Here is a 23570-nt window from a genome sequence, read left to right as displayed (position 1 = left end):
CATATCATGCTCTTGTAAGTGCAACAGTTTCTCCACATTTAACTGGTTATCCATGGGCCACCAAAAAACATGTCGGGCTAGCCATGGCTATCAGAATAGCCCGACATGTTTGTCGATTGCTATGAGTATGAGTAGAAATCAGCTAATTAGTGAATCCCGTATCTGAAAGTTAGGAAGCAGAAAGTACATGTACATGTACAAGTGTTAGACTAGTAAAATAGGATTATTGAAAGCCAGAAATGATCATATCAACAATATATACATGTCAGTCGCTTCTAAAGTTTGGAACTATTACAAGGATTAGGAATGAAAATTTATACTGTAAAGGATTTGTGGATAGACAAATTTCTGAAAATCACAATGACGACCAGTTATATTTTTTTAACTGAAAAATTTGAAAGATAATTATATAGCCTTTTTTAATTATTTTTTAAAAACTTGCCTCACTTTATAAAAAGAAACCAAAAAGGCAAATTACTTTTAAAAATGTCTCATAAGTGTGTTGCCTCAGGGGGGGGGGGGGGGTGTGTTGTAGCTAGTATTGTAACAGGATAGGAACTCTTAAAAAAAGGACAATTAGCTAGATCTTCATTGCAATGGTTAAACTTCATGACCAACTAACAGCAAGCCCTAGTAAGACCGTTTGAAAGCTCATAGACTGCTTTAAGACCAGTTATTGAAATTCCTGTACTTGGGCCACGGACCTACATTGGGCACATATGTCATGCATGTAGGACCTGAAAAAACATGACCAAATCACCCACATAAGTGGTGGGGCAGCACAGGGAGGGCAAACAGCTTACAGCAAACAGCAAACAGCTTTTTCGTTCGAACGCAGATTTTTTTCGTTCGAACGCAGATTTTTTTTCGTTCGAACGCAGATTTTTTTCGTTCGAACGCAGATTTTTTTTCGTTCGAACGCAGATTTTTTTCGTTCGAACGCAGATTTTTTTCGTTCGAACGCAGATTTTTTTCGTTCGAACGCAGATTTTTTTTCGTTCGAACGCAGATTGTTTTCGTTCGAACGCAGATTTTTTTCGTTCGAACGCAGATTTTTTTCGTTCGAACGCAGATTTTTTTCGTTCGAACGCAGATTTTTTTCGTTCGAACGCAGATTTTTTTCGTTCGAACGCAGATTTTTTTCGTTCGAACGCAGATTTTTTTCGTTCGAACGCAGATTTTTTTCGTTCGAACGCAGATTTTTTTCGTTCGAACGCAGATTTTTTTCGTTCGAACGCAGATTTTTTTCATTCTTACGATGATTTTTTCAATTTTTTTTTCCACCTATGTCCCTTTAAAAGCTCCGTAAGTTGCCGCGTTCTTGTTTTAGTCCAATTAGTTCCCTGACGATTTGCCCGTCATCATCGCCATAGGCCTATTGCCCATGGCCAGACCTAGCGGAGACTAGCCTAAAGCTCGGAACATCGCCCTCACATATTATTTATTGCTTTAAATTTTGGACTGCCAAGCTGAGTAGATGAAATTCGAAGAATCTGTGTAATTTTTCCGCACCCCGACCCCTCTCCGTTAACTGCACTGATGGTGGTTGGTTATTCATGAATGACCCGGGTTTTTTTTATCAAACGTCGGCTTTGTTTTCGTTTAGGCTATATATGATTGGAGGCCTTTAATTGGAGCGGCTCCAGCTTAAATAATACTGATCGATGTTCTGCTCCAGAAACATCAAATAAGAGTATGATAACGACGTTTTTATGTGGTCAGGTCAGAAAAGCTTTTTAAATGACTCTGGAACTAGAAATGCATATGGAGCATAAGCTGGTATGAGGCCTGGGTTTAAACATACCTAGTATATTTGGTACCCAGACGCACATTATTATTTGTTGGAGCAAAGATGGAATTGGCACCACGCTGAAGGTGACATTGTACACCGGGCGTACACGCAGGTTGTGGGCAGTGTTTTTTTTTGCTGGAAATTGCGACCACAAAAGCTGGTAGATTTTGCGCATTAATCAAACAATGTTCTCCATTGTAGCTCTGCAGTCTGTTCTACCACTTGAAAAAGAAAAGGTAAGTTGAAACTCTGGCTTGAAATGTGTTTTCTTAGGGTCGTTGGAACTTGGAATCGGAGGAGCGCTCAGAAATCTAGGCTGGGGTCACACGCCGGACTTGTAGTAACTAGTATGTTCAAATGAATTGTCCGCCTCAACACAACACTGTATCATGCACGGCTGCCGGGGAGCTCCGGAGAAGAGCGCAATTAAAACTCGGGTCTTTGGGACCTTGAAAATGTCGTTGTTGAAAAGCTTTAACTTTTTGTGTAATGACCTGTCAGCCATCAGAAAGCGATAATAATATGTCCTAAAAAGTCAAATTTAGCAGGGAAAATATTGAAGCACACCTTTCAATACTGAGAAAACTTAGGAGAATTATTCAGACCATTCTCATACTAATTTGCTTGACTCTCCATGTATTTATACTACTACTACTACTACTACTAGTACTAGTAGACTTTGTACACAACCGCTGAAGTGGCGTCAGGTTGCAACATTTTTTTCACACAGGGTGTGAATTGAATAGTGATGTTAAGATATGGAATTCTTTCCTATTTTACAAATATATTTTCAATGTATGTATTGTCTTTTTGTAAAAAAAATGTTGCAACCTGACGCCACTTGTTTCTTCATACGCCCTATCATCTCAATCATTGTCAATGAAGGTCAGTCATTGCCAAGATGATATGGATATTAAGACATGAATCTGGGACTGAGAAACATTTCCAGTTTTGTTTGGAAATACTTTACAAATTTGCTCGACTCGACATGTTTTACTAGACTTTGTACACAACCGCTGAAGTGGCGTCGGGTTGCAACATTTTTTCCGTCTGTTTTATTTGTTTCAAAACAAACTGGGAAAGAATGTTGCATCCTGAAGCTACTTTTTTTGGATAAAATGTTGCAACCTGTTGCAAAAAATGTGAAAAAGACATGAATCTTGGACTGAGAAACGTTTCCAATTTTGTTAGGAAATACTTAGAAAATGTTCTTGACTCTCCATAGTCTTTGTACACAACCGCTGAAGTGGATACTACATTTTTTCCCTTTTGTTCTTCATGTATTAATTATTTGTTATCTCAATGAAGGTCTGTCATTGCAAAAATGTTGAAAAGACATGAATTTGGGACCGCATTTCCAGTTTTGTTTGGAAATACTTTGAAAATGCACTCAATCATAAACTTTGCACATAACCACAGACATGACAGAAGTGGCGTCAGGATAGCCTTCACTTTCTTTCCTAAAATTGTTGCTACATGTAGGTCATATGTGAAGGCTTATACATCATTTTTTTACGGCTTCTTTGGACACAATTTGTTATCAGCAAAAGAGTTCGAGAAAATGGAAAAATCCACAATGTCTTAAAAAATCTGCCATGCATCTTAGGGAAAGAATGGGAGGGGGCTGCCTCAATCATTTTTAAAAAAAATGCAGACATTTTTTTTTTTAAACTCGGCTTACACTGTACCTACAGCCTGCACACAACTGCATAAATTTGAAGCTAAATTAGTATTACCGGCAATCGTGTAGTTAAGGACCCCGTTCCATGTAAGCGGATGAAAAGAATCCTCTATGATTTGGGACTTAATACCTAAACATTTGGCAATGATACAAGGAAGAAGTTGTCACTTTACATGGACATATACATGGAATCATCTAAATAGGTCGCTAAGATACGGTACCATGCTGAATATCAGCTAGCTTAAAATATTGTGGAAAGCTGCAGGGTTTCCATTAACCCTTACCCTACTAGACCCTCCAACGCATGCCAATATGTGCCTCAAGAAAATCTCCTATGTTTTTTGCATGGCCCTCCAATATCTGCCATGTCATTTCAAGGGTAACTGGACATGCTGGACAGGCACTCCAATACATGCCACAGAGAACAATGAGAGTCCTCTGATAACAAAGTGAGTGCCCCCAGCTGGTCAGTATCAGGCACCCTCCAGGGCCTCCAACTCCTGCCAATTGGAGCCTTCACTGTTAAGACAAACTATCTGCCAATAAACTGCAGCTGGAGGGCATTGGCATAACCAACTGACATGCAGTAAACTACCCTCAGAGAGTAAGGGTTAATTAACCTGAAGTTGTAAGGAAACAGTGAGGTGTTCTAAACTAAATGACTACAGAATCTGTACATGCTGTATATCGTAATTAAACCTACATGTACATGTATCTCTTTTTACTGGACCAAGTCCGCCAAAATCATTTGCTTTAGGCTAAAAAAAAATAATAAGTCGGTCTCTGGTCAGCGCGCGCGTCGATCTTTTTTTTTTTACAAAATGCTCCGCGGTAGCTCCAACAGCGCACTCTATTTCCGCACCTCAATTTTATTTTTACCAAAGAGCACCAAGGAATGGGAAATTGCACCAAGGCAAATGATCGAAAGCACCAAGGCAAATTATGGAGGACACCAATGTACATGAGGACACCAAAAAAGCAAAAAAGTTCCCCACCTTGTCTGTACAATCCAAGCTTGAAGAAAAAAAAAAAAAAGCGAAAAAAAAAGCTGCGTGGCCGTGTCAATTCCGGAACTTTGGTCTGACCAGAGACCGAATATTTTTTTTTTTTTGGCCTTACATGTAGGTCTCAGGCCCAAGTCCATCATACTCCATCAATTGATATTTACATGTAGTCAAAGCAGGCATGCAGGACCAAGTCCCCCAAACTCAACCAAAATGGATTTTGATGGAGTTGGGGAGGTAATGTTTAAAGTACTTGACAAAATGTATGTAGTATTTAGAGCAACAGTTGGTGTAAAATTCCAGTGTTGTACATGTAGTCGAGACCCTGCAAGACCATCGCAAGACCATCACAAGACCTTCAGGCTCAATTCAAGTCACAAGCTATGCAAATGAACAACAACAAAGGCATTCCTATGTCACTGTTAAGTCAGTTGCTGATCCAGGGGGTGCAGAGAGATGTCCCTCCTCCCTCCCCGCCCCCTTTCAGTGACCAAAATTATTGTGAACTAAGGTAATTTTCCACTTGAGAGAGCCCCTCTGCTCCCTCTCCCATGTAGATGTACATGCATCTATCCATAGATAAATCTATCTAAGTTTATTCCAGCCTTACTCCTGTCGTTTACTTTCCCAACACCAGTTCATTTGAGAAAATCAGTCACCAGCATGGCGATGGGGAAACCGACAGATGCGGCAGCGAAGAGCGCCCTCTATGTGTCCGCACCAGGGAAGGTGATACTCCACGGAGAGCACGCCGTCGTCTACGGTAAGACGGCACTGGCGTCGAGTCTGAACCTACGGACATTCCTGAAGCTGAGGCGAGTCGTCAATGGGGCCTCCGCCTCCTTCAACCTACCGGACATCGGTCTGGAGCGGACTTGGAGCACTGAAGACCTCGCCAAGACCTTTTCAGATCATCTGCGAGGGAGAGCACCTCTGGATGCCAGTCCACCCACTGCTGCACTGTTCAGTAAGATGAAGGAGTTTGCGAGCATCTCTGAAGACGGGAGCACCCGGGATCTTGCAGTGCTGGCAGTCTTGTACCTGTACTTATCCATCTTTGGCACGGGTCCCCCGTCCCCTCTTCCTTCTGTCGAGGTTCAGGTGACCTCTGAGCTCCCGACCGGAGCAGGATTGGGATCCTCTGCTGCCTTCTCTGTGTGTCTGTCAGCGGCTTTCTTACTCCAAGGAGGAATGGTTGCGTCTCTGGATGAAAACGGATCCGGGTCGCCTTTATGGAATAAAGACGATTTGGACCTCATCAATCGTTGGGCGTTTGAAGCCGAACGGATAATCCACGGTAATCCGTCTGGGATCGACAATGCCGTCAGCACCTACGGTGGCGCTCTTCGTTACCAAGGCAAGGTCATCCATCCCCTATCCAAAGTCCCCCTCCTACGCATCCTGCTGATTAACACGAAGGTACCGCGCAGTACCAAAACTCTGGTTGCCGGTGTGCGCGACAAATACGAGAAGTTCCCAGCAGTCATTGGACCGGTGCTGGACTCGATCGAGGGGATTTCTCAAATGTGCCAGTCCCTTTTTGAAAAATTTGCCCTGCCAAATGAAAAAGAGGCGGGCACAGCAGAAGTAAGCAACCAACCAGATCCTCCACAGCTGTCAGGTGATCAGGCCGCTCCAATTGGAGAAGGGACTGGGGTCGCAGCAGACCAATCGTCCGCCTTGTACCCTCAACTGGAAGAGTTGATTGATATGAATCAGAAGTTTCTGGAGATCATCGGGGTTTCGCATCCCTCCCTGGAGCGCCTTTGCTCCCTGACGTCCAAGTACGGCCTCCACTCCAAGCTTACAGGTGCGGGAGGGGGCGGGTGTGCCCTGACCCTGCTGAGGCCAGACACGGAGACGGACACGGTGAGGCGTGTCAGAGAGGAGGTGGCAGCAGTGGGATACGACATGTGGGAGACCAGCATCGGTGGAGTTGGTGTGGCTGTGCATTCCGATTTGGAGCAAGCCAAGGATATGGGATTTAATGTGCCTGAGATATTTCTTAAGGAATAGAAGGCACAAAAACGTAGACCAGGGCCCAATTTCACGGCGCTGCTAAGCACAAACATTTGTAGAAAAGCAGGTTATCAGCCAAAACTCCATGTGTTTTAATGCTAAGCAAACAACAGGTGAATACTAATCACGAGCAATATAAACGTCACGTGGAGTTTTGGCTGGTAACCTGCTTTTATAAGCCAGACTTTTTTTGTGCTAAGCAAATTTTGTGCTTAGCAGCACCGTGAAATTGGCCCCAGAACTGTGCTTGTATATTTCAGCTTGAATATGGACTGCTAAAAACTGGCACACTTGCGCACAAAATCTATGAGTTATTGTATAAACATGTATGTTGGGTGAATCCACAAACCTACATGTACATGTATGGTGAAAAATTGGGGAAAAAACACAGGAAGTCCTCGGCCAAAATGTAATGTGTTCATTTAGAAACAAACAGTTCTCAGCTGTTTCATGTGAGTGTAGTATGCACTACCAGTGCAAATTTTGAATTTAACCCTAATTCCCTAGGCCTTTTTGCTAGGATGTAACCTCAATCCTGCAAAATCCTCCAACTGCCTCCTTGTAGCAAAAGCATATTTTGTACATCTGCAGCCCTAATCCTGCAAAATCCTCCATTATTTCTTGAATGTGGTCCTTGGAAAGGATGGCCAAAATGCCCCTAACATGCCAAAGGGGGGATGGATTTTGATGGAGTTGGAAAGGTAAGGGTTAATTTGAAAAAAAAAAAGGAATTGAAAACACTTTATAATTGGGTTTAATGTAGCTTACCGTACATTTGAAAAATACAATTACGGTATGCTGACCCAAGGCAAAGTCAGTTATTGAGGTTTGAGTAAAATTCATCTGATGTTATTAAAATATACAATGTACTTCATTGTATATTTTAATCTATTCTAATTTTAATCTATATTTTCATACATATACACATTGAATGTATGTATGATGTACATATACATGTATGAATTAATTACATTCACATAAGGCCAAAAAAAAAAAAATATTCGGTCTCTGGTCAGACCAAAGTTCCGGAATTGACGCGGCCACGCGGCTTTTTTTTTTTTCAAGCTTAGATTGTACAGACAAGGTGGGTACTATATTGCTGTTTTGGTGTCCTCATGTACATTGGTGTCCTCCATAATTTGCCTTGGTGCTTTCGATCATTTGCCTTGGTGCAATTTCCCATTCCTTGGTGCTCTTTGGTAAAAAAAAACCAGGAGGTGCGGAAATAGAGGGCGCTGTTGGAGCTACCGCGGAACATTTTTGAAAAAAAAAAGATCGACGCGCATGATTAAAATCGATGCGCATGATTAAAATCGACGCGCGCGCTGACCAGAGACCGACTAATTAATTTTTCGGCCTAATATTCATGTTATATGTACATGTTGTGTACTTGTACAAGTACAAGTACATGTATGTACATGTACATGTACATGTACCTTACATAAAGTTTGCTTTTTGATGAGAAAATGTTTCAACTGTTATACTGTACGACTGTAAACCTGGGCATGGTATACAGTATTAATGTACATATGTACATGTACCACTGACTACATATTTAGTCTCCATGAAAGCATCGGAATTGTGTATGTATTGGGAGTAATTGCAGAGTACCCCGCCACTCGGAAATACACCCTAAAATCTCTGGCTACGCGGTTCGAATCACTGGAAAAGAAACAATTTAGTACATTGCCAGCTACGCAGATACGGAGTGGGGGTCCATTATGTGAGAACGAAGCAACACAAAAGGAATGGGAGTTGCTGAAAATTTTAAGTCCAAACCAACCACCCTGTTGCCGGCTACACGGTTACGGTGTGGGAGTCCCCTTGAATATGCATGAGAACGAAGCAACACAAAAGGAATGGGAGTTGCTGAAAGAAATTGTAAGTCCAAACCAACTACCCTGTTGGCGGCTACGCGGATATGGAGTTGGAGTGCAGTGGAGCATGACACATACAAGTAGCGCTGAGAATGTTTATTGAGGGCAATCAACCGTGACTCGGTAGCCAGCTACGAGGTGGATAGATCGAGTGGCGGGGTATTCTGCAATTGTGCCATTTATTGTGTTCTTTTTGTGCACCTCAATTTACCGGCAGTATCCACTTGAAAATAAAATCTGATAGTTAAATTAAAGGGAATATACATGTACATCATTTACTTTTGCTGTAATTTTCAGAAATGGATGGAATTGGGGGGTTGGAAGTATATAGCAAATATAGTTATATGTACACTGACTTTTTTGAGGTTTTGGGTTCGAAAATGCTATAAAAACCAAGAAAAACAATCGTTTTCCTGTAGTCTGGTTCCCTGACTCCATTTAAGAAGAAACAGAGCAGTTTACATTTTTTTGGGAATTGTAAGGTCAGGGAACCAGTCTAGCCGGCTTGTACCCGTTCATACATGTAGGTGTGTAATCGATTGCAAACAAGTGCGATGGTCAACTGGGGCCAGTATTTGAAAAAAAAGCCAGTGTTTTCCAACGCTGATCGGCCGATCAGCATTGGAAATTGATACAAAAATACCACTTTTCTTGAAAATGACAGTATACCAGGTGACATGATTTTACAGGATGCTTTACACTGTCATTCACTAACAGTCCAGCAAGGTATTTCAAAATGATTTGGTAGTTTTATTGTTGATGTTTGCAAATGTTGTATTTTCCCTTTAAAATAGTAAATCAACCGATAGGTTATCTGGTGGACTTTGTTTTTTTTTTTCCCTGAAAATAACTTTCTGCATTGAGGCCACCAGGTCATTCTATAAATTTAGAGACTTGACTCCATAAGATACACATATCATACAATGTATGTATGTTTATAACACCTCACCCACAGATTCTGTGTCTTGATTGGCCGAGAGCGAGTCACATGATACTTTCTATTTTTGCTATCTTTCAGTGCACGACCAAAAGTACTATACCCATAGCAACCAAAGTACTATTAGCAACCAAAGTACTATTTCCACGGCACAGTATTTGTGTGTAAATGCATGCTGGTGTGCGCGTTGTGCGTAGCGCATATTGTTCCAAAGAGAGCGCGTCGCAGAGTTGGGTTCAAACATTTCGTGAAGGGGTAGTTTGGAAGAGAGAAATCCATTTTCCACCAATTTTGTATTGAAATAGAAGTTATTTCAACTGTGTTCAGATTTAGATAATTTAAATTATAACACCTCACCCACAGATTCTGTGTCTTGATTGGCCGAGAGCGAGTCACATGTTACTTTCTAATTTTGCTATCTTTCTGTGCACGGCCAAAAGTACTATACCCATAGCAACCAAAGTACTATACCATTAGCAACCAAAGTACTATTTCCACGGCGCGGTATTTGTGTGTAAATGCATGCTGGTGTGCGCGTTGCACGTAGCACGTATTGTTCCAAAGAGAGCGCGTTGCAGAGTTGGGTTCAAACATTTCGTGAAGGGGTAGTTTGGAAGAGAGAAATCCATTTTCCACCAATTTTGTATTGAAATTGAAGTTATTTCAACTGTGTTCAGATTTAGATAATTTAAATTATAACACCTCACCCACAGATTCTGTGTCTTGATTGGCCGAGAGTGATTCACATGTTACTTTCTAATTTTGCTATCTTTCTGTGCACGGCCAAAGTACTATGCGCATACATGTAGCAACCAAAGTACATGTACCACTATACCATTAGCAACCAAAGTACTATTTCCACGGCGCGGTATTTGTGTGCAAATGCATGCTGGTGTGCGCCTTGCGCGTTGTGCGTAGCGCGTATTATTCCAAAGAGAGCACGCCGCAGACTTGGGTTCAAACATTTCGTGAAGGGGTAGTTTTTAAGAGAGAAATACATTTTCCACCAATTTTGTATTGAAATTGAAGTTTATTTCAACTGTGTTCAGATTTAAATAATTTAAAATATTAAAATCAAGCAGAATCTGTGGGTGAAGTGTTATAAAACAAATACTGAATGCTTTATCTCGTGGTGAAGTAAAACTAGCCTCCCTCAGTGATCCATAGACCATTCTATTTTCCCTCGGCTTCGCCTCGGGAAAATAGAATGTCCATGGATCACCTCGGGAGGCTAGTTTTACTACACCACTCGAAGCATTCAATATTTGTATAATATCATAGCCAAGCAGAATCTGTGGTTGAAGTGTTATAAAACAAATATTGAATGCTTTATCTCGCTGTGAAGTAAAATTAGCCTCCCTTGGTGATCCATGGAACATTCTATTTTCCCTCGGCTTCGCCCCCGGGAAATAGAATGGTCCATGGATCACCTCGGGAGGCTAATTTTACTACACCACTCGAAGCATTCGATATTTGTATTTATAGCTCTAGGCATGCAACTTTTCCTCGGATCCGTTGATTTCCTCCTTTTTTTTTACTCATGAATGCCCTAACAAATTGAAAAATACTGTTCAAAGTCTTGTTTGGTTTGGAGTTTACTCATTTTTTCTAAATTCCCAGTTGCATGCCTGTGTAAATGGTACAAAGATTATCAGGGGCAGTGTTAAAGATATAGTCCATCATTTGTAATTTGTGCATTTTGTTCGTTAAAAGCAACAAAAGTGCTCAAAATCTCATGAAAGATACTAAACAACTACATGTAACCTGATGAAGTTTCAGCTCAGCTTCAGCTGTATATTCCGAGAAAAATAGCATTCTACGATCTCAATTTCAAATCAAAAGTTGCTGAATCATGTTTTGAATTCGTTTTGAATTGTAGCTATACGCGATGTCGCGCACTGATCCGACGAATTATAGCAACCGCGTGCGCCTATGCGTCATTCCAATGCTTGCGCGCGCTGCGCCGAATAACAAAACGAACTACTTATTTACATTTTCCTACGGTGCGCCTTAAGACGCACCGTTGGAAAGGCCTTCTTTCGTTGATTACATGTACTTCAAAATGACAGCTTGCCAGAAAGATTAATTTCACAGGGAGTTTAGTCCACAAGTTTACTATCTTTCAACCAAGTATGTTTTTCAACACTAATACGCCAGTTACTTTTTCGGATGGCTGCAAATGATGGACTTTATAGCTTTAATTTTTTTCTAAATTCCCAGTCGAATGCCTGTGTAAATGGTACAAAGATTATCAGGGGCAGAGTTAAAATCTATTAACCTAACCGCCCTGAATCCTCCAAAATCATTTTTGCAAATTGGAGGAATTTGCAGGATTGAGGTTACATGGCAAAAGTGCGTCGGAGTACGCAATGTGTCAAGGTCTTGGGCCGGACCTTGTGTTGTTTATGCTCAGCCGTGCACACATTTAGTCCTTGATTATACTCGACATCCTCCACACTGCTCCAGGATGTCACTGCCTCTGCCTCAGCCTATCGACAGTCATCATGGTCATACATGTAGCTGGAGGATTTTGCAGGATTCAGGCAGTGGTCACCCCTCCATTGACCATATTCAAGAAATAACGGAGGAATTTGCAGGATTGAGGCTACATGTACATGTGCTATTTTTCCATGAGGCCAATTGGAGGATTTTGCAGGATTGAGTACATCCTACGTACATCCTAGCAAAAAGGCCTAGGGAGTTAGGGTTAAAGTCCATGAGATGAACTTCATTTTGTGCAACTTTCTATCATCAGCGACACCATGAAGTAACGCCCAAGTGGACTTGAGTGCCCATATTTTACAGAACCGACTGATTTTCTTTTTCACAACGTTTACACTCATACATGTACCGGTACACTGTGCGCCCAATCAGTCATTTTTGTTTTCACGAAGTAACACTCATCTTTATTTCACCAGTTTGGAGGCTTTTTATTAAAATTTTCTGTAATCCTACAAGAATACGGATTAACCCTAACTATCCCAAATCCTCCAAAATCCTTTTTGCAAATTGGAGGAATTTGCAGGATTGAGGTTACATGGCAAAAGTGTGTTGCTGATTTCAGAGGATGCACTGTGTCAAGGTCTTGGGCCGGACCTTGTGTTGTTTATGCTCAGCCTAGCATAAATTTAGTCCTTGATTATGCTTGAAATCCTCCGCACTGCTCCAGGATGTCACTGCCTCTGCCTCAGCCTATTGACAGTCATAGCCGGAGGATTTTGCAGGATTCAGGCAGTGGTCACCCCTCCATTGACCATATTCAAGAAATAACGGAGGAATTTGCAGGATTGAGGCTACATGTGCTATTTTTCCATGAGGCCAATTGGAGGATTTTGCAGGATTTAGGCTACATCCTAGCAAAAAGGCCTAGGGAGTTAGGGTTAATTACATTCCTGTCAAACGATTTAGACTTTGTGAAACCAACATTTGTGGCGATTTTCACAAAGTAACACTGAAGTGGACTTGCGTCAGTGGGTGTTACTTCATGGTGTCAGTGACGAAATGTATGAGAATTATTTGACTTCCTTTTTGGGTTAATTTTATTGAAAAAAAAGTGCACTTTTTTAAACATTTCAAACTTTCCACGCTCTTTCCGACAACTGAGGGTGCCATTGCTGTGATGTCATTTCAGGAAGACACTGTTTAGTTTATGGGTTTTCTGCTCAAATTGGGAACCCAAACATGTATGACATGCCATGTACATGACACAACAATGAATCACCAAAGAAAAGACAATTTACGACAGAAAAATATCCAAAATTCTGCCAAAGTTTGGTGCTGCAATAGCTGTAACATTGCCTGAAAAGACATTTTATTTCTTTCTGGTAATGAAACCAAGGGTCCCTCAAAAGTGCCTTAAGCACTGTAGCCCAGAAGCCTGAAGAAACCTGTAGAGAGAAGACAATGAGAAGAAATTACAGTTTTAGAGGTGGGAGGAAAAGCCCAGAGGAATATTCTGAGGAAAACCCACGGAATCAGGTATAGGGACTGAAAACCCAATCCACATATTGGCCCAGGCGGGATTGGAACCCGGGTCACAGCGATGGAAGGCGAGGAAAGTACCGCTACGCCAACCTGACTCCCCTGTCAAACGTTTTTTTCAAGGACTGCATTTTAAAATTTACATTGCATTTAACTGTTCACATCACACATTTGCTCATGAAATTGGAATTGACATAAAATTTAAAAAGGCACCAAAACACACTTGAAAATGACAAAATGAAAATTGGCAACAAGGTTACCATGGTTACATTAACATTGTAAATGGGACACAAAAGTGCGTTTTCAAGGACTGCATTTTAAAATTTACATTGCATTTAACTGTTCAAAATACATTGTACATTGCACATCGTACTGGTATGTACATGTACGGTAGTCTGAAATGAAGGATGGAGACTGCAGCTCAGTTTTTAAATCTCGGACAAATTTAAAACCATTAATTTCATACCTTGTGTACTATGTTTAAAAATGTATGTCTGTCCAAAAATAATAAACAAATAACTACCACATCCTTGTGATTCCTAATCCTGGAAATGGAATGAAGAAGATAAGGAATATCTGGCCCCTTGGAACATTTTTCATGGCATACAATGTAGCACCATCAATATATCGTTATTATTGGATTACCGGTATTCGATATTATTATTTATATCAGGCTTCCAAGTTCCAATGTTGAAAATACATGTAAATCAGCGCATTGTATGTTTTCGTAAAGAGTACCCGGATGACTGCAACATTACATGTATGTCAATAAAAGTACCCAGACATGCCAGATGACTGCAATAATATTACCAATCTTAAAGGGAAAATACAACATTTGCAAACATCAAAAAATAAAACTACCAAATCTTTTTAAAATACCTTGCTGGACTGTTACTGTTAGTGAATGACAGTGTAAAGCATCCTGTAAAATCATGGCACCTAGTATTCTGTTATTTTCAAGAAAAGTGGTATTTTTGTATCAATTTCCAACGCTGGTCGGCCGACCAGCATTGGAAAAAACTGGCTTTTTTCAAATACTGGCCCCAATAAGCCATTTGCGTGTTACCTATAACCTTTGGGATTTACATTTGAAAAACGTCTGGTACAATGACTTGCTCAGAATGCTTGGCACATTTTAACTGTGAATTCTCCAGACCACAGACACTGTTGCTAATCACATGATTCGGGGCAAGCTCTTGCGTAGTTACGTAAGAGACGCTCAGCACCAATACATCGTTCACAATGGGTGAGAATGGCACAAAGACACCAGACCATGCCGGAGCTGGGGGTTGCTAGCATAAGGCTTGCCCCGAATCACGTGATATAGTAACAGTCTCTTTGGTTGGGAGAATGCCAGGTTAAAACGTGCAAAGCATTGTATTAAGTCAGCGTTCCAGATTTTATTCAAATTTAACACGCAAATGGCTTATTGACCATCGCACTTGTTTGCAATCGATTACACACCTATGAACGGGTACAAGCCAGCTAGACTGGTTCCCTGACCTTACAATTCCCCATTGTATGTAAACTGCTCTATTTCTTCTTATATGGAGTCAGGGAACCAGACTACAGGAAAATTATTGTTTTTCTTGGTTTTTATAGCATTTTCGAACCCAAAACCTCCAAAATGTCAGTGTAACTATATTTGCTTTATATTTCCAACCCCCCAATTCCACCCATATCTGAAAATTACAGCAAAAGCAAATGATGTATACATTGTATTCCCTTTAATTCAGGATTTTTGCTTGTTTGTTACAAGATAAGAAAAATTGTTTCTATTACTTAGATAATTAAGTCTACATGTGTATGTAATTTATTCAGAAATGAGAACTTCCTTGAGATAATTTGTAAGTTACGTAAGTAAACATGGTAAATATAAAATGTTTATATCTCGGGCACAATAAATCCCGTGTCCTTGGCTTGTTCCAAATCAAAATAATCAAAATATAAAATGTTTGCTAGTTGTGCAACTCTGTAGAAATGAAACATACATGAAAAAGTTAAATGTAACATATAAAAACCCTGCTATTTTTGCAGATAGGTGAATCAGCTGAGTATAGTTCAGTATGTGGATACGATTATGGGAATTGAAATCTGAAAAATGTAGTGCACACATGTAGGCCTACTATTGTAATGTGGAAAGTAGTATTGTTGGGTATAAAAAATAAAATCTGAAAAATAACCAAAGCCATGTTGTGTTAATGTAATTTTTTACAGAGTTATCTACGGCATACATGCATAAGTGGCTTATCCATCTGGGGGTGTGTGTGTGTGTGGGGGGGGGGGGGTGTCAGGAATACTTATTCCCCCACCTCCCCTCCCCAACCCACCCCCACCCCCGTGACATTTTGTTCTTTGTTTTTGTTATGTTTCCAAAAATGAACATGCACGCACTTCACAACAACGTCCAACTGCTAACTTCCCCTGTGTTTGACCATTTCTATAAACAAAGAAAATCAAAATGGAGCACATTTTTAGATCAAGTACTCATTTAACCCCCCTCCCCCCCCCCCCCACCCTCTGGACTAAAACGCTCCATATGACAGGGGCACATTGCCATCAAGTTCATCCTCAAGTCTTCATCCATCTTTTCTCAGGATGTGGACGACCTGTTCAACAGTGATACAGCAGCCGGACAAGTCCATTCAGTGTGGGGAAGCACCGGCCACCTGTTTGTGTCCCTTAATGAGGGGCTGGCCCTGAAGGCATTCGACACAGCACCAGTTGATCAAAAGGTATGGCTGAGAAGTGCTACTTTCACGTTTCACACCCCCGTCCCCCCCCCCCCCCCAAAAAAAATATTATATTTTTTGAATTTTAAAGTGCTATTTAAAAATTGCTATTTGATAAAAACCAGGAATACCCTCACCTGTTTAGACCAGTTTTAGTTCATTTGAAGCCTGACCTCTCTTATGGGCTCCGTGCGCCAACAAAAGAGGGCGCATTTTTACCTCTTTTGGGAGGACGGGACACACAGCGTGCGCGTACTGTACTGTACTGGTTCGCGCGCGAAGTACGCACGGCTTTCTGAATGTGCAAAAGCTATAGCCACCGGGTCTTCACGTGAGCGCATCGACGGCGCGCGCAGCTGTTTGAATTCAACTTGCGATGGTCCCCGAGACTAATCTCCGCCTCCAATAACTTTGATACATTTGAAATACGCAGTGGATGGATCGGGAACCAGTCTAGGTCACCCCCAACTCTCCTTTTCTGGCCGTTGATGGGGTACTTGTGCACGGAGCCCATATTAAGGTTCTGATGTATGTTCTTGGCTTACCAAACAGACGACTGTCTTGCAGGACAGTTTCTCACGCGTTTCGTCACTCTAAGAAAAACTCCACAATACTCAAATGCTGTGTCTACACAATCATTAGTTCAAATCACTAACGTAGGCATCTGTCTAACTGTTATTCATGAAACGTGAGGCTTCAAACGTCTAACGTGAAACGGGAAACGGTAGAAAAACTGTTTCTTCGGCTCGTATACTCAAAACAACTGAATATTCAATTTGAAAATGCATTTACGCACGTCGTATACCAAAGAACTAACTACGCAGCGTATCACGTCTTCATCTGTACATGCGAGAGGCAGCGTTAAGCGCAAATCTTACACCCTCAATTAAAGAGGTTGTGGAATGCTCGAAGACATTTCCGTCATTTTTCGGGTATGTACATGTACATGTATGTAGCCTAAGGTGTGATGAACTAAAACCCACTTTTGTGTCTGTCATGAAATGAGTACAAAGGGTACTTTTTGAAAAATGTTTTTCAGGTCCTGTTTCGACCCGAACGTGCAATTTGTGTAAAATTTGTCGTTGGGGGCAGCAAACAAAACATAGTAAATCGTGACGTACGGTACTAAACAGGACTCCCGATGCAGCGTAGTATAAACGAGTCCTGTTTAGTACGTCGCGATTTAGTATGTTTTGTTTGCTGCCCCCCATGACGACTTTTACACAAATTGCACGTTCGGGTCGAAACAGGACCTGAAAAACAGCTCTCAAAAGTACCTTTTGTACTCATTTCATGACAGAAACAATAGTCGTTTTTATTTCATCACACCTTAGGCTACATATACGAAATGTCTTCGAGCATTCCACAACCTCTTTAAATCAGTCTCACTTCCCCCTTGGTGAACCCACAAAGAAGTAGAAGCCAGTGCATCTGGTACTGTACAATTCTAATGTTTCATCCCAGGTACAGAAAGGGAAACGTGCCCTCGCTGTTCATCAGACGGCATCTGAAATCATAGATGTCTGTGCCTTGAAGAAAAAGAATGCCCCAGTCTACATTGTAAGTGTCTATAACATGTGTTTCCAATACAGTCGAGTCTCGTTAATACAAACCCATTCGGACCTAGCCAAATTGTTTATGTCAGAATTTTGTATTAAAAGGAACATCAGTCCCCTTCATTGTGCACATAAATGCACAGTCGGGACCAAGGCTTTATGTTTGATATAACCAGAATTTGGTATAAACAGAGTTGGTACTAACGAGAGTCGACTGTACTGCCTGTTTTCAACGCACGTGTGGCATGTGTGGAAAGAGTTAGTTTTCATGATTCCCTTCTTCGTCGCATTGCACCACAATCTTATGTGATTGTTTTAATTTTTTTTGGCTGGTCTGAGAAAACCATCCCACAGTCATGACAGTACTACTACCGGTACCTGCAGAACTGCAGTACCGTTCATGCTTAGAAATACACGTCATGCATAATATGGGAAATTTCATGTACATGTATACTGGTGCCAGCAATTTTGTGTTTAGGAAATGAACAGATCAACACATCAGAAACGGAAGTCTAGATTTCTATTTCTAATTTATGCTGGCACAAGCATTTATTTACTCTAACTCCTTGGGCTCTTTTACTAGAAAGTGTCCCGAATCCGCCAAAATCCATCAATTTTGCCATGCGAAAAACTGTTGGTGGCCAGTGTGTCCATCAGAATCCCCCAGGTTGCTGGGAGTTACCGGTAATCTATTGAGATCCTGAATTTGCCAAAGTCCCCCAACAGCTCAATATAGAGGTATCCTGAATCCATCAAAATCCTGCTGTTCCGCTAGGGTTCCAATCCTGAATCCATCAAAATCCCCAGTTTGTGCAATATGGAGGTATCCTGAATCCGCCGAAATCCCCCGAAACAGGGGTGTGGATTTTGATGGATTCAGGTACTTTAGGGTTAATACTGGCTACCATTCATGCCATTACTATTGAAAATCTACTCTGTATAATTACACCTATTGTGCTTGAATGTCTTGGACAGTTAAAAAAAAAATTGGAAAAAAGGAAGCATATGAGAACATTGGGGTTTTTTTTTCTGTACTTCTGAGAATGTCTTTTGAATCTCTGGCAGAAGCTTCTACATGTCACTTCGTGGTCGGTCGGTTGGTCTGTCCCCGGAAAATTGACCAAAAACGGGCCCCCTAATAACTTCCCATAAAATATAAAGTACCAATTGACCAAAAATTGACCAAATGCAATGCCGTCATCAGTAAATGCACTCTTGGTGAAAGCTTTCGGAACAGGCCCTAAGCTTGGTCTGGATCGATGCGCATGTGCGTCTATTTTGAATGTGAAGTGAAACATTCAGAAACCAGGCCAGAGCTTATTGTGCACTCGCACTTGTTCATTTCTAGCGGTATCTGAAGGCAATGTGAAGTTCACCATATGACTTCCCAAGCTACAAAATAAACTTGTTTAAGTCCATGGTCCAGGAGTACAAAGGTATTATGAAGTGGTCCCCAAAGAGAATTTGTGTACTTGCCCTATCTGATAAAAACTCAGAACAACTGGGGTCAATCAATATGCAAACTTAGACCCTGATCCAGGATTTATAAACCGACCTTGTCAATTCCTGTTAAACCCAACCTCACTAGTACATTTTTTTCTCCAATTTTTAATTGTTAAAAAGAATTTCCTGAGTTGAAAAAAATTCCATCTAGTGACTTGTATATGTTTATGAGCCTACCGGTATTGCCTGTGTAGTCACTTAATCCACAGGCTGTACTTGCTGCACATGCGCAGTGTGAGACATCCGCTAGTCTTTGCATGTGGGCAACATTTCACCAACATACTCTGGCGTTACGGTGGCATAAAATGTCCGAAATTTCTATCGTGAGTTTTCCCAAAGTTAAACCCCACAAATGTATACTCAAAACAAGTTCCCAATAAAACTTACCACATAATCAACCGGGCTACATTTTTTTTATTTAGGAATATTCCTTGGCTTTTCAATCATATGGCATAAGGAGCAAATCAATAATTGTGAATAGAAAAAAAAATGTATCACCTGCAAGGGAACATTGACATTGCTGACTTCACTTCCATAGGTCTCACTTTAATATTCCTAAAAACTCAGATTTTTACTGGAAAAAAAATAAATATCGTAATCAACAAAAATCACTGCTTATGAAAAGACTACTAAGTCATTTGAAAATGGAGCATCAATAGACCTATTGAAACAAAAATTAGAGTAAGAAAAGACTGACTATGTCATGCTGCGTTTAAACCTTAATAGAGGGACAAAGGCTGATGTACATCGTTCATGTAAAGGCAATTCATAAATACCTCAGACAGTTTAGCCATTCCTATTGGTCGAGAGCCCGTCACGTGGCCGGTCTTAAACGGATGATAAAGACATGGCTAGCTTTTCCTGTGTCACATAAAATGTGGACTCCTAAAAATCCAGTGCCTCTTACCGTTTCATTGGTTGAACATTCACAATCCTCACGTAGGCATGCGCAACACTACCAGTGATTCCGAATTTTATAGTTCTAAATTCAAAACGCAACGCCCCAGGTGCGTTCTGCGCGACATTGCGCAGAATGTGCTACGCGCGCGTCAATCTCCATAACAGGGTTGTTTACATCTTACTCGCCAGCTGAACACTCCATTATTTTGCTAGAGGGATGTTTCAAAAAGCTGTAGTGAAATTGTTGATCAAAATCGGGATTTTTTGAACGAATTACGTGATTTTTTTTTACCGAAAAGGTATTTATGAATGGGAATAAATATGTGCTCGGTCGGTATTAATCACTCTGTTTAAGACTGCTTAGAGTCTGGGTGCTGATAATTACCCTCGCCTCCAGCTCGGGTAATTATCAGCACCCAGACTCTAAGCAGTCTTAAACAGAGTGATTAAAACCTCTCGAGCACACATTTATTCCCTTAATAAGTACTAGGTGTTGCCACGTATGTTTGTGCCTGCCATTTGGTTTGTCTATTGTGCCCAGCTATCCCACTAGATGCCAATGAAAGTAAAAAAAAAAAAAAAAAGCCGCTTCGCCGCACCACTTTTGGGGCAAGCTCCAAACCAGAAACTGTAGACTTTTTTTTTGGCCTGATCCTCTGTTATTTCTTGAATGTGGTCCTAGCTTGGAGGGGTGATGACCAATACATCAATCCTGCAAAATCCTCCAGAAATCACTTTCAATACAGATGAGACAGAGCCAGTTACATCCTGGAGCAGTCATGGCAGTGCGGAGGATTTCAAGTATAATCTACAATGTAGGCCTAAATTTATGCACGGCTGAGCATCTATTATAAAGAACACAAGGTCCGGCCCAAGACCTTGGCACAGTGCATCCTCCAAAATCAGCCGCACAATTTTGCCATAGCCTCAATCCTGCAAAATCCTCCATTTTGCAAAGAGGATTTTGGAGGATTTGGCAACGTATTTTTTTAGCTGGTAATAAAGGGACTAGCTGAGTTGTGTTTAGGAGCGGTTTGTAATTTGGCCCTCAAAATTTTCAGGCTCACAGAAATGGCACTCTCAAAGCGTGGTCGTACTCTGACAGCGGCGGTTGGGTGCATCTGGGCAACATCAGCCTGTGTGTCAAGCAACAGGCAGAGCTGCACACCGTCACTATTGATGAGGGCAGAGGTCGTGTGATCTGGGTCGAAGGTCAATTGCGTAGCAACCAAGATGGCTGCCACTACAGCATCTGCACCAGAACAATGACATTTGGTGAGTCGAGGCAGAAAACATGCTCAATGAAATACGTGCATTAGGTTTTTCATTCAGCTGTGATTTATTTTTCTGTGGATGATGTTGTGTTTTACTATACCCCCGAGGACAATGCTTTGTGTTTCCCTTTGTCCCTGTAATATAACACTCTCCCATAGACTAAGCACATAACCATACGTTCAAGGACCATTTTCAACTGAAGACCCAACGCCCGAGGACGGAAAAGATCTGTTGTTCTCCCTTTGTGTGTCTCGGTCCTTGGGGTTAAATGTAGTACATGGAGACGTATTCCTACTACGTGTAAAAAAAAAACATGTTCTACTTTTGATCCTAAATAACTTTGTTGTTTACTAATGGAATCAAACCAAAATTTTAGATCATGTGAACAGGCCATGACAAATTTTATGGAGTAACTTTCATCACCTTTGTGCAAGATGCTGAGATTTAAAGGGGCACTAGGTCCTGAAATCCCTGAAAATGTTATGTTTTGGATTTTTTACTTAGCCTATTTCGAACATCTGGTTGAAAGGAAACCAACCTTATGTCTTACCGTTCCCGAGAAAAGAAAAAAAAAACCCGCTTGTTTACATCATACATGACGGAGTACAGATATGTTTTTCGTGTCATTCTCAGTGTGCGATATACACGTTGTGTGTCTCGGGAACAGTGGTGACCAATCACCAAAGCAAAAAAAAAATGGTTTCTTCAACGTCTGCAAAAGGCGAACACTTTACGAATGAAATCACAACTAGCATCCAAACAACTCGAATTTATGGGGTCGCAAAAGTGGACCCCGAAATTCATTCTCGCACGCATAATACAGGAATAACACAAAAATTGCCCAGTTTTGAAAGGATAGTTGTGTGAATGTTTATATCCTACTTTTAAATGTTCTTTCCGATTAACATCATCTTGTTCAAAGCGCGCTTTGTAGCCCAATTGGGCTGTTCCAGGACCCAGTGTGCCTTTAAACGCCATCCGAAAAAAAAATCAGTCTTTGGCTGTGTTTCATTTCTTAATTTTTGTACTTGCTTGCAGAGTCCACGGATGTTAAGCACAGCGTCGGGCCAGCACTGACGCTGCTGCAGAACTGCCCGAAGTGTGCCCTCTATTGTTCCCCTCTTGCGGTCAACATTTGGCCCAGGTACTATATGTATTTTTTGTGGTATATGTACAAGGGTATTACCTTTTTAAAAAAAACAAACAACACATTCCAATGTCAGGCCGATGTGTGCGAGGCGGGTACAAAAATGGAACGCATATCTCCAGAAATATCAGTAACCTGCATTAACCCTAACCCCTAGGCCCTTGTTGCTTACAACCATCCTCAATCCTCCAAAATCCTCCAAAATGTTGCAACTCCGCCTAAATTTTTCAAAATTGTCAGACAGTCCTGCCTCAAAATGCATTCATCCTCAATCCTCCAAAATCCTCCTCATCCCAAAATTTTGCACTCGTGTTTAAATGAAGGATAAACCAACGCCAAATCCTTCAAAATCATCAGACAGTCCTGCCTCAAAATGCATTCATCCTCAATCCTCCAAAATCCTCTTGTGCTTCAATCACCATTCATCCTCAATCCTCCAAAATCCTCCTGTGCTTCAATCACCATTCATCCTCAATCCTCCAGAATCCTCATTTGATTCAATCACCATTCATCCTCAATCCTCAAGAATCCTCCAAAACCGCCAGGAGGATTTTGGAGGAGTGAGGTGGGTTAGGGTTAATGTAGAACCCATGATATATGACCAAAATGCAGTATGATTGGTAAAATCTGTTCCGCTTTTAGAAATGTGATCAGAAGATGTGAAAGCTGTTCAAAAATGTGTGTTTCACACATTTTTTTTTAGTGTGAGGAGAGGACACTTTTTTACCCTAACCCTGCTAGACGCAACACAGTGCATCAGGTGGAAAAGTCTGGTGCACTTGGATGCATTCAGCTACCAACACCAGTGCCAGAAACTGCCACTTCTGAGATGATATTCCCATTGAACAATATGTCACAGTTGTACATGTATGAGACTTTTGGCCTGACTGCCTGATGGATCTTGCTCCACTGGGCAGGCTTGTCACTTAGACAAATGCATGTTGCTGCATTGAGCAGGGTTTCTAGCCAAAATACCCTGGAGGGTTAGAGTTAAAGATCAGTCACATCAACTGTTGAAGATTATATATACCCTGTGTAGCGTGAATATCCGACTCCATGAAATGTGGACTCATTGGTAGTACTGCGCACGCGTGAGTACGATACTATGCTATTTTTAGGATCGTTTGGGGAGAGTGACCTGTCACGTGCGAGGGATTAACCAATAA

At 41.2% G+C, this 23570-nt stretch overlaps 1 protein-coding gene across 1 annotated transcript in view; it reads left to right on the top strand.

Annotated features, from left to right (window-relative positions):
- Positions 1–1861: 1861 nt before the first annotated feature.
- LOC119735972 overlaps positions 1862–23570 on the top strand; it is a 41846-nt gene continuing 20137 nt past the window's right edge. The window contains exons 1-5 of the mRNA XM_038209951.1: positions 1862–2028; positions 15889–16026; positions 17488–17583; positions 21044–21257; positions 22296–22401. Of these exons, the coding sequence (XP_038065879.1) occupies positions 1978–2028; positions 15889–16026; positions 17488–17583; positions 21044–21257; positions 22296–22401 (605 nt within the window). The 5' untranslated portion in view covers positions 1862–1977. The remainder of the gene's footprint in view (positions 2029–15888; positions 16027–17487; positions 17584–21043; positions 21258–22295; positions 22402–23570) is intronic.

Source organism: Patiria miniata, unplaced genomic scaffold (assembly GCF_015706575.1).
Source record: "Patiria miniata isolate m_02_andy unplaced genomic scaffold, ASM1570657v1 HiC_scaffold_29, whole genome shotgun sequence".
Taxonomy (NCBI): Eukaryota; Metazoa; Echinodermata; class Asteroidea; order Valvatida; family Asterinidae; genus Patiria; species Patiria miniata.
Note: the sequence above shows the minus strand (reverse complement) of the source record. Positions and strands in the feature narration are given on the sequence as shown.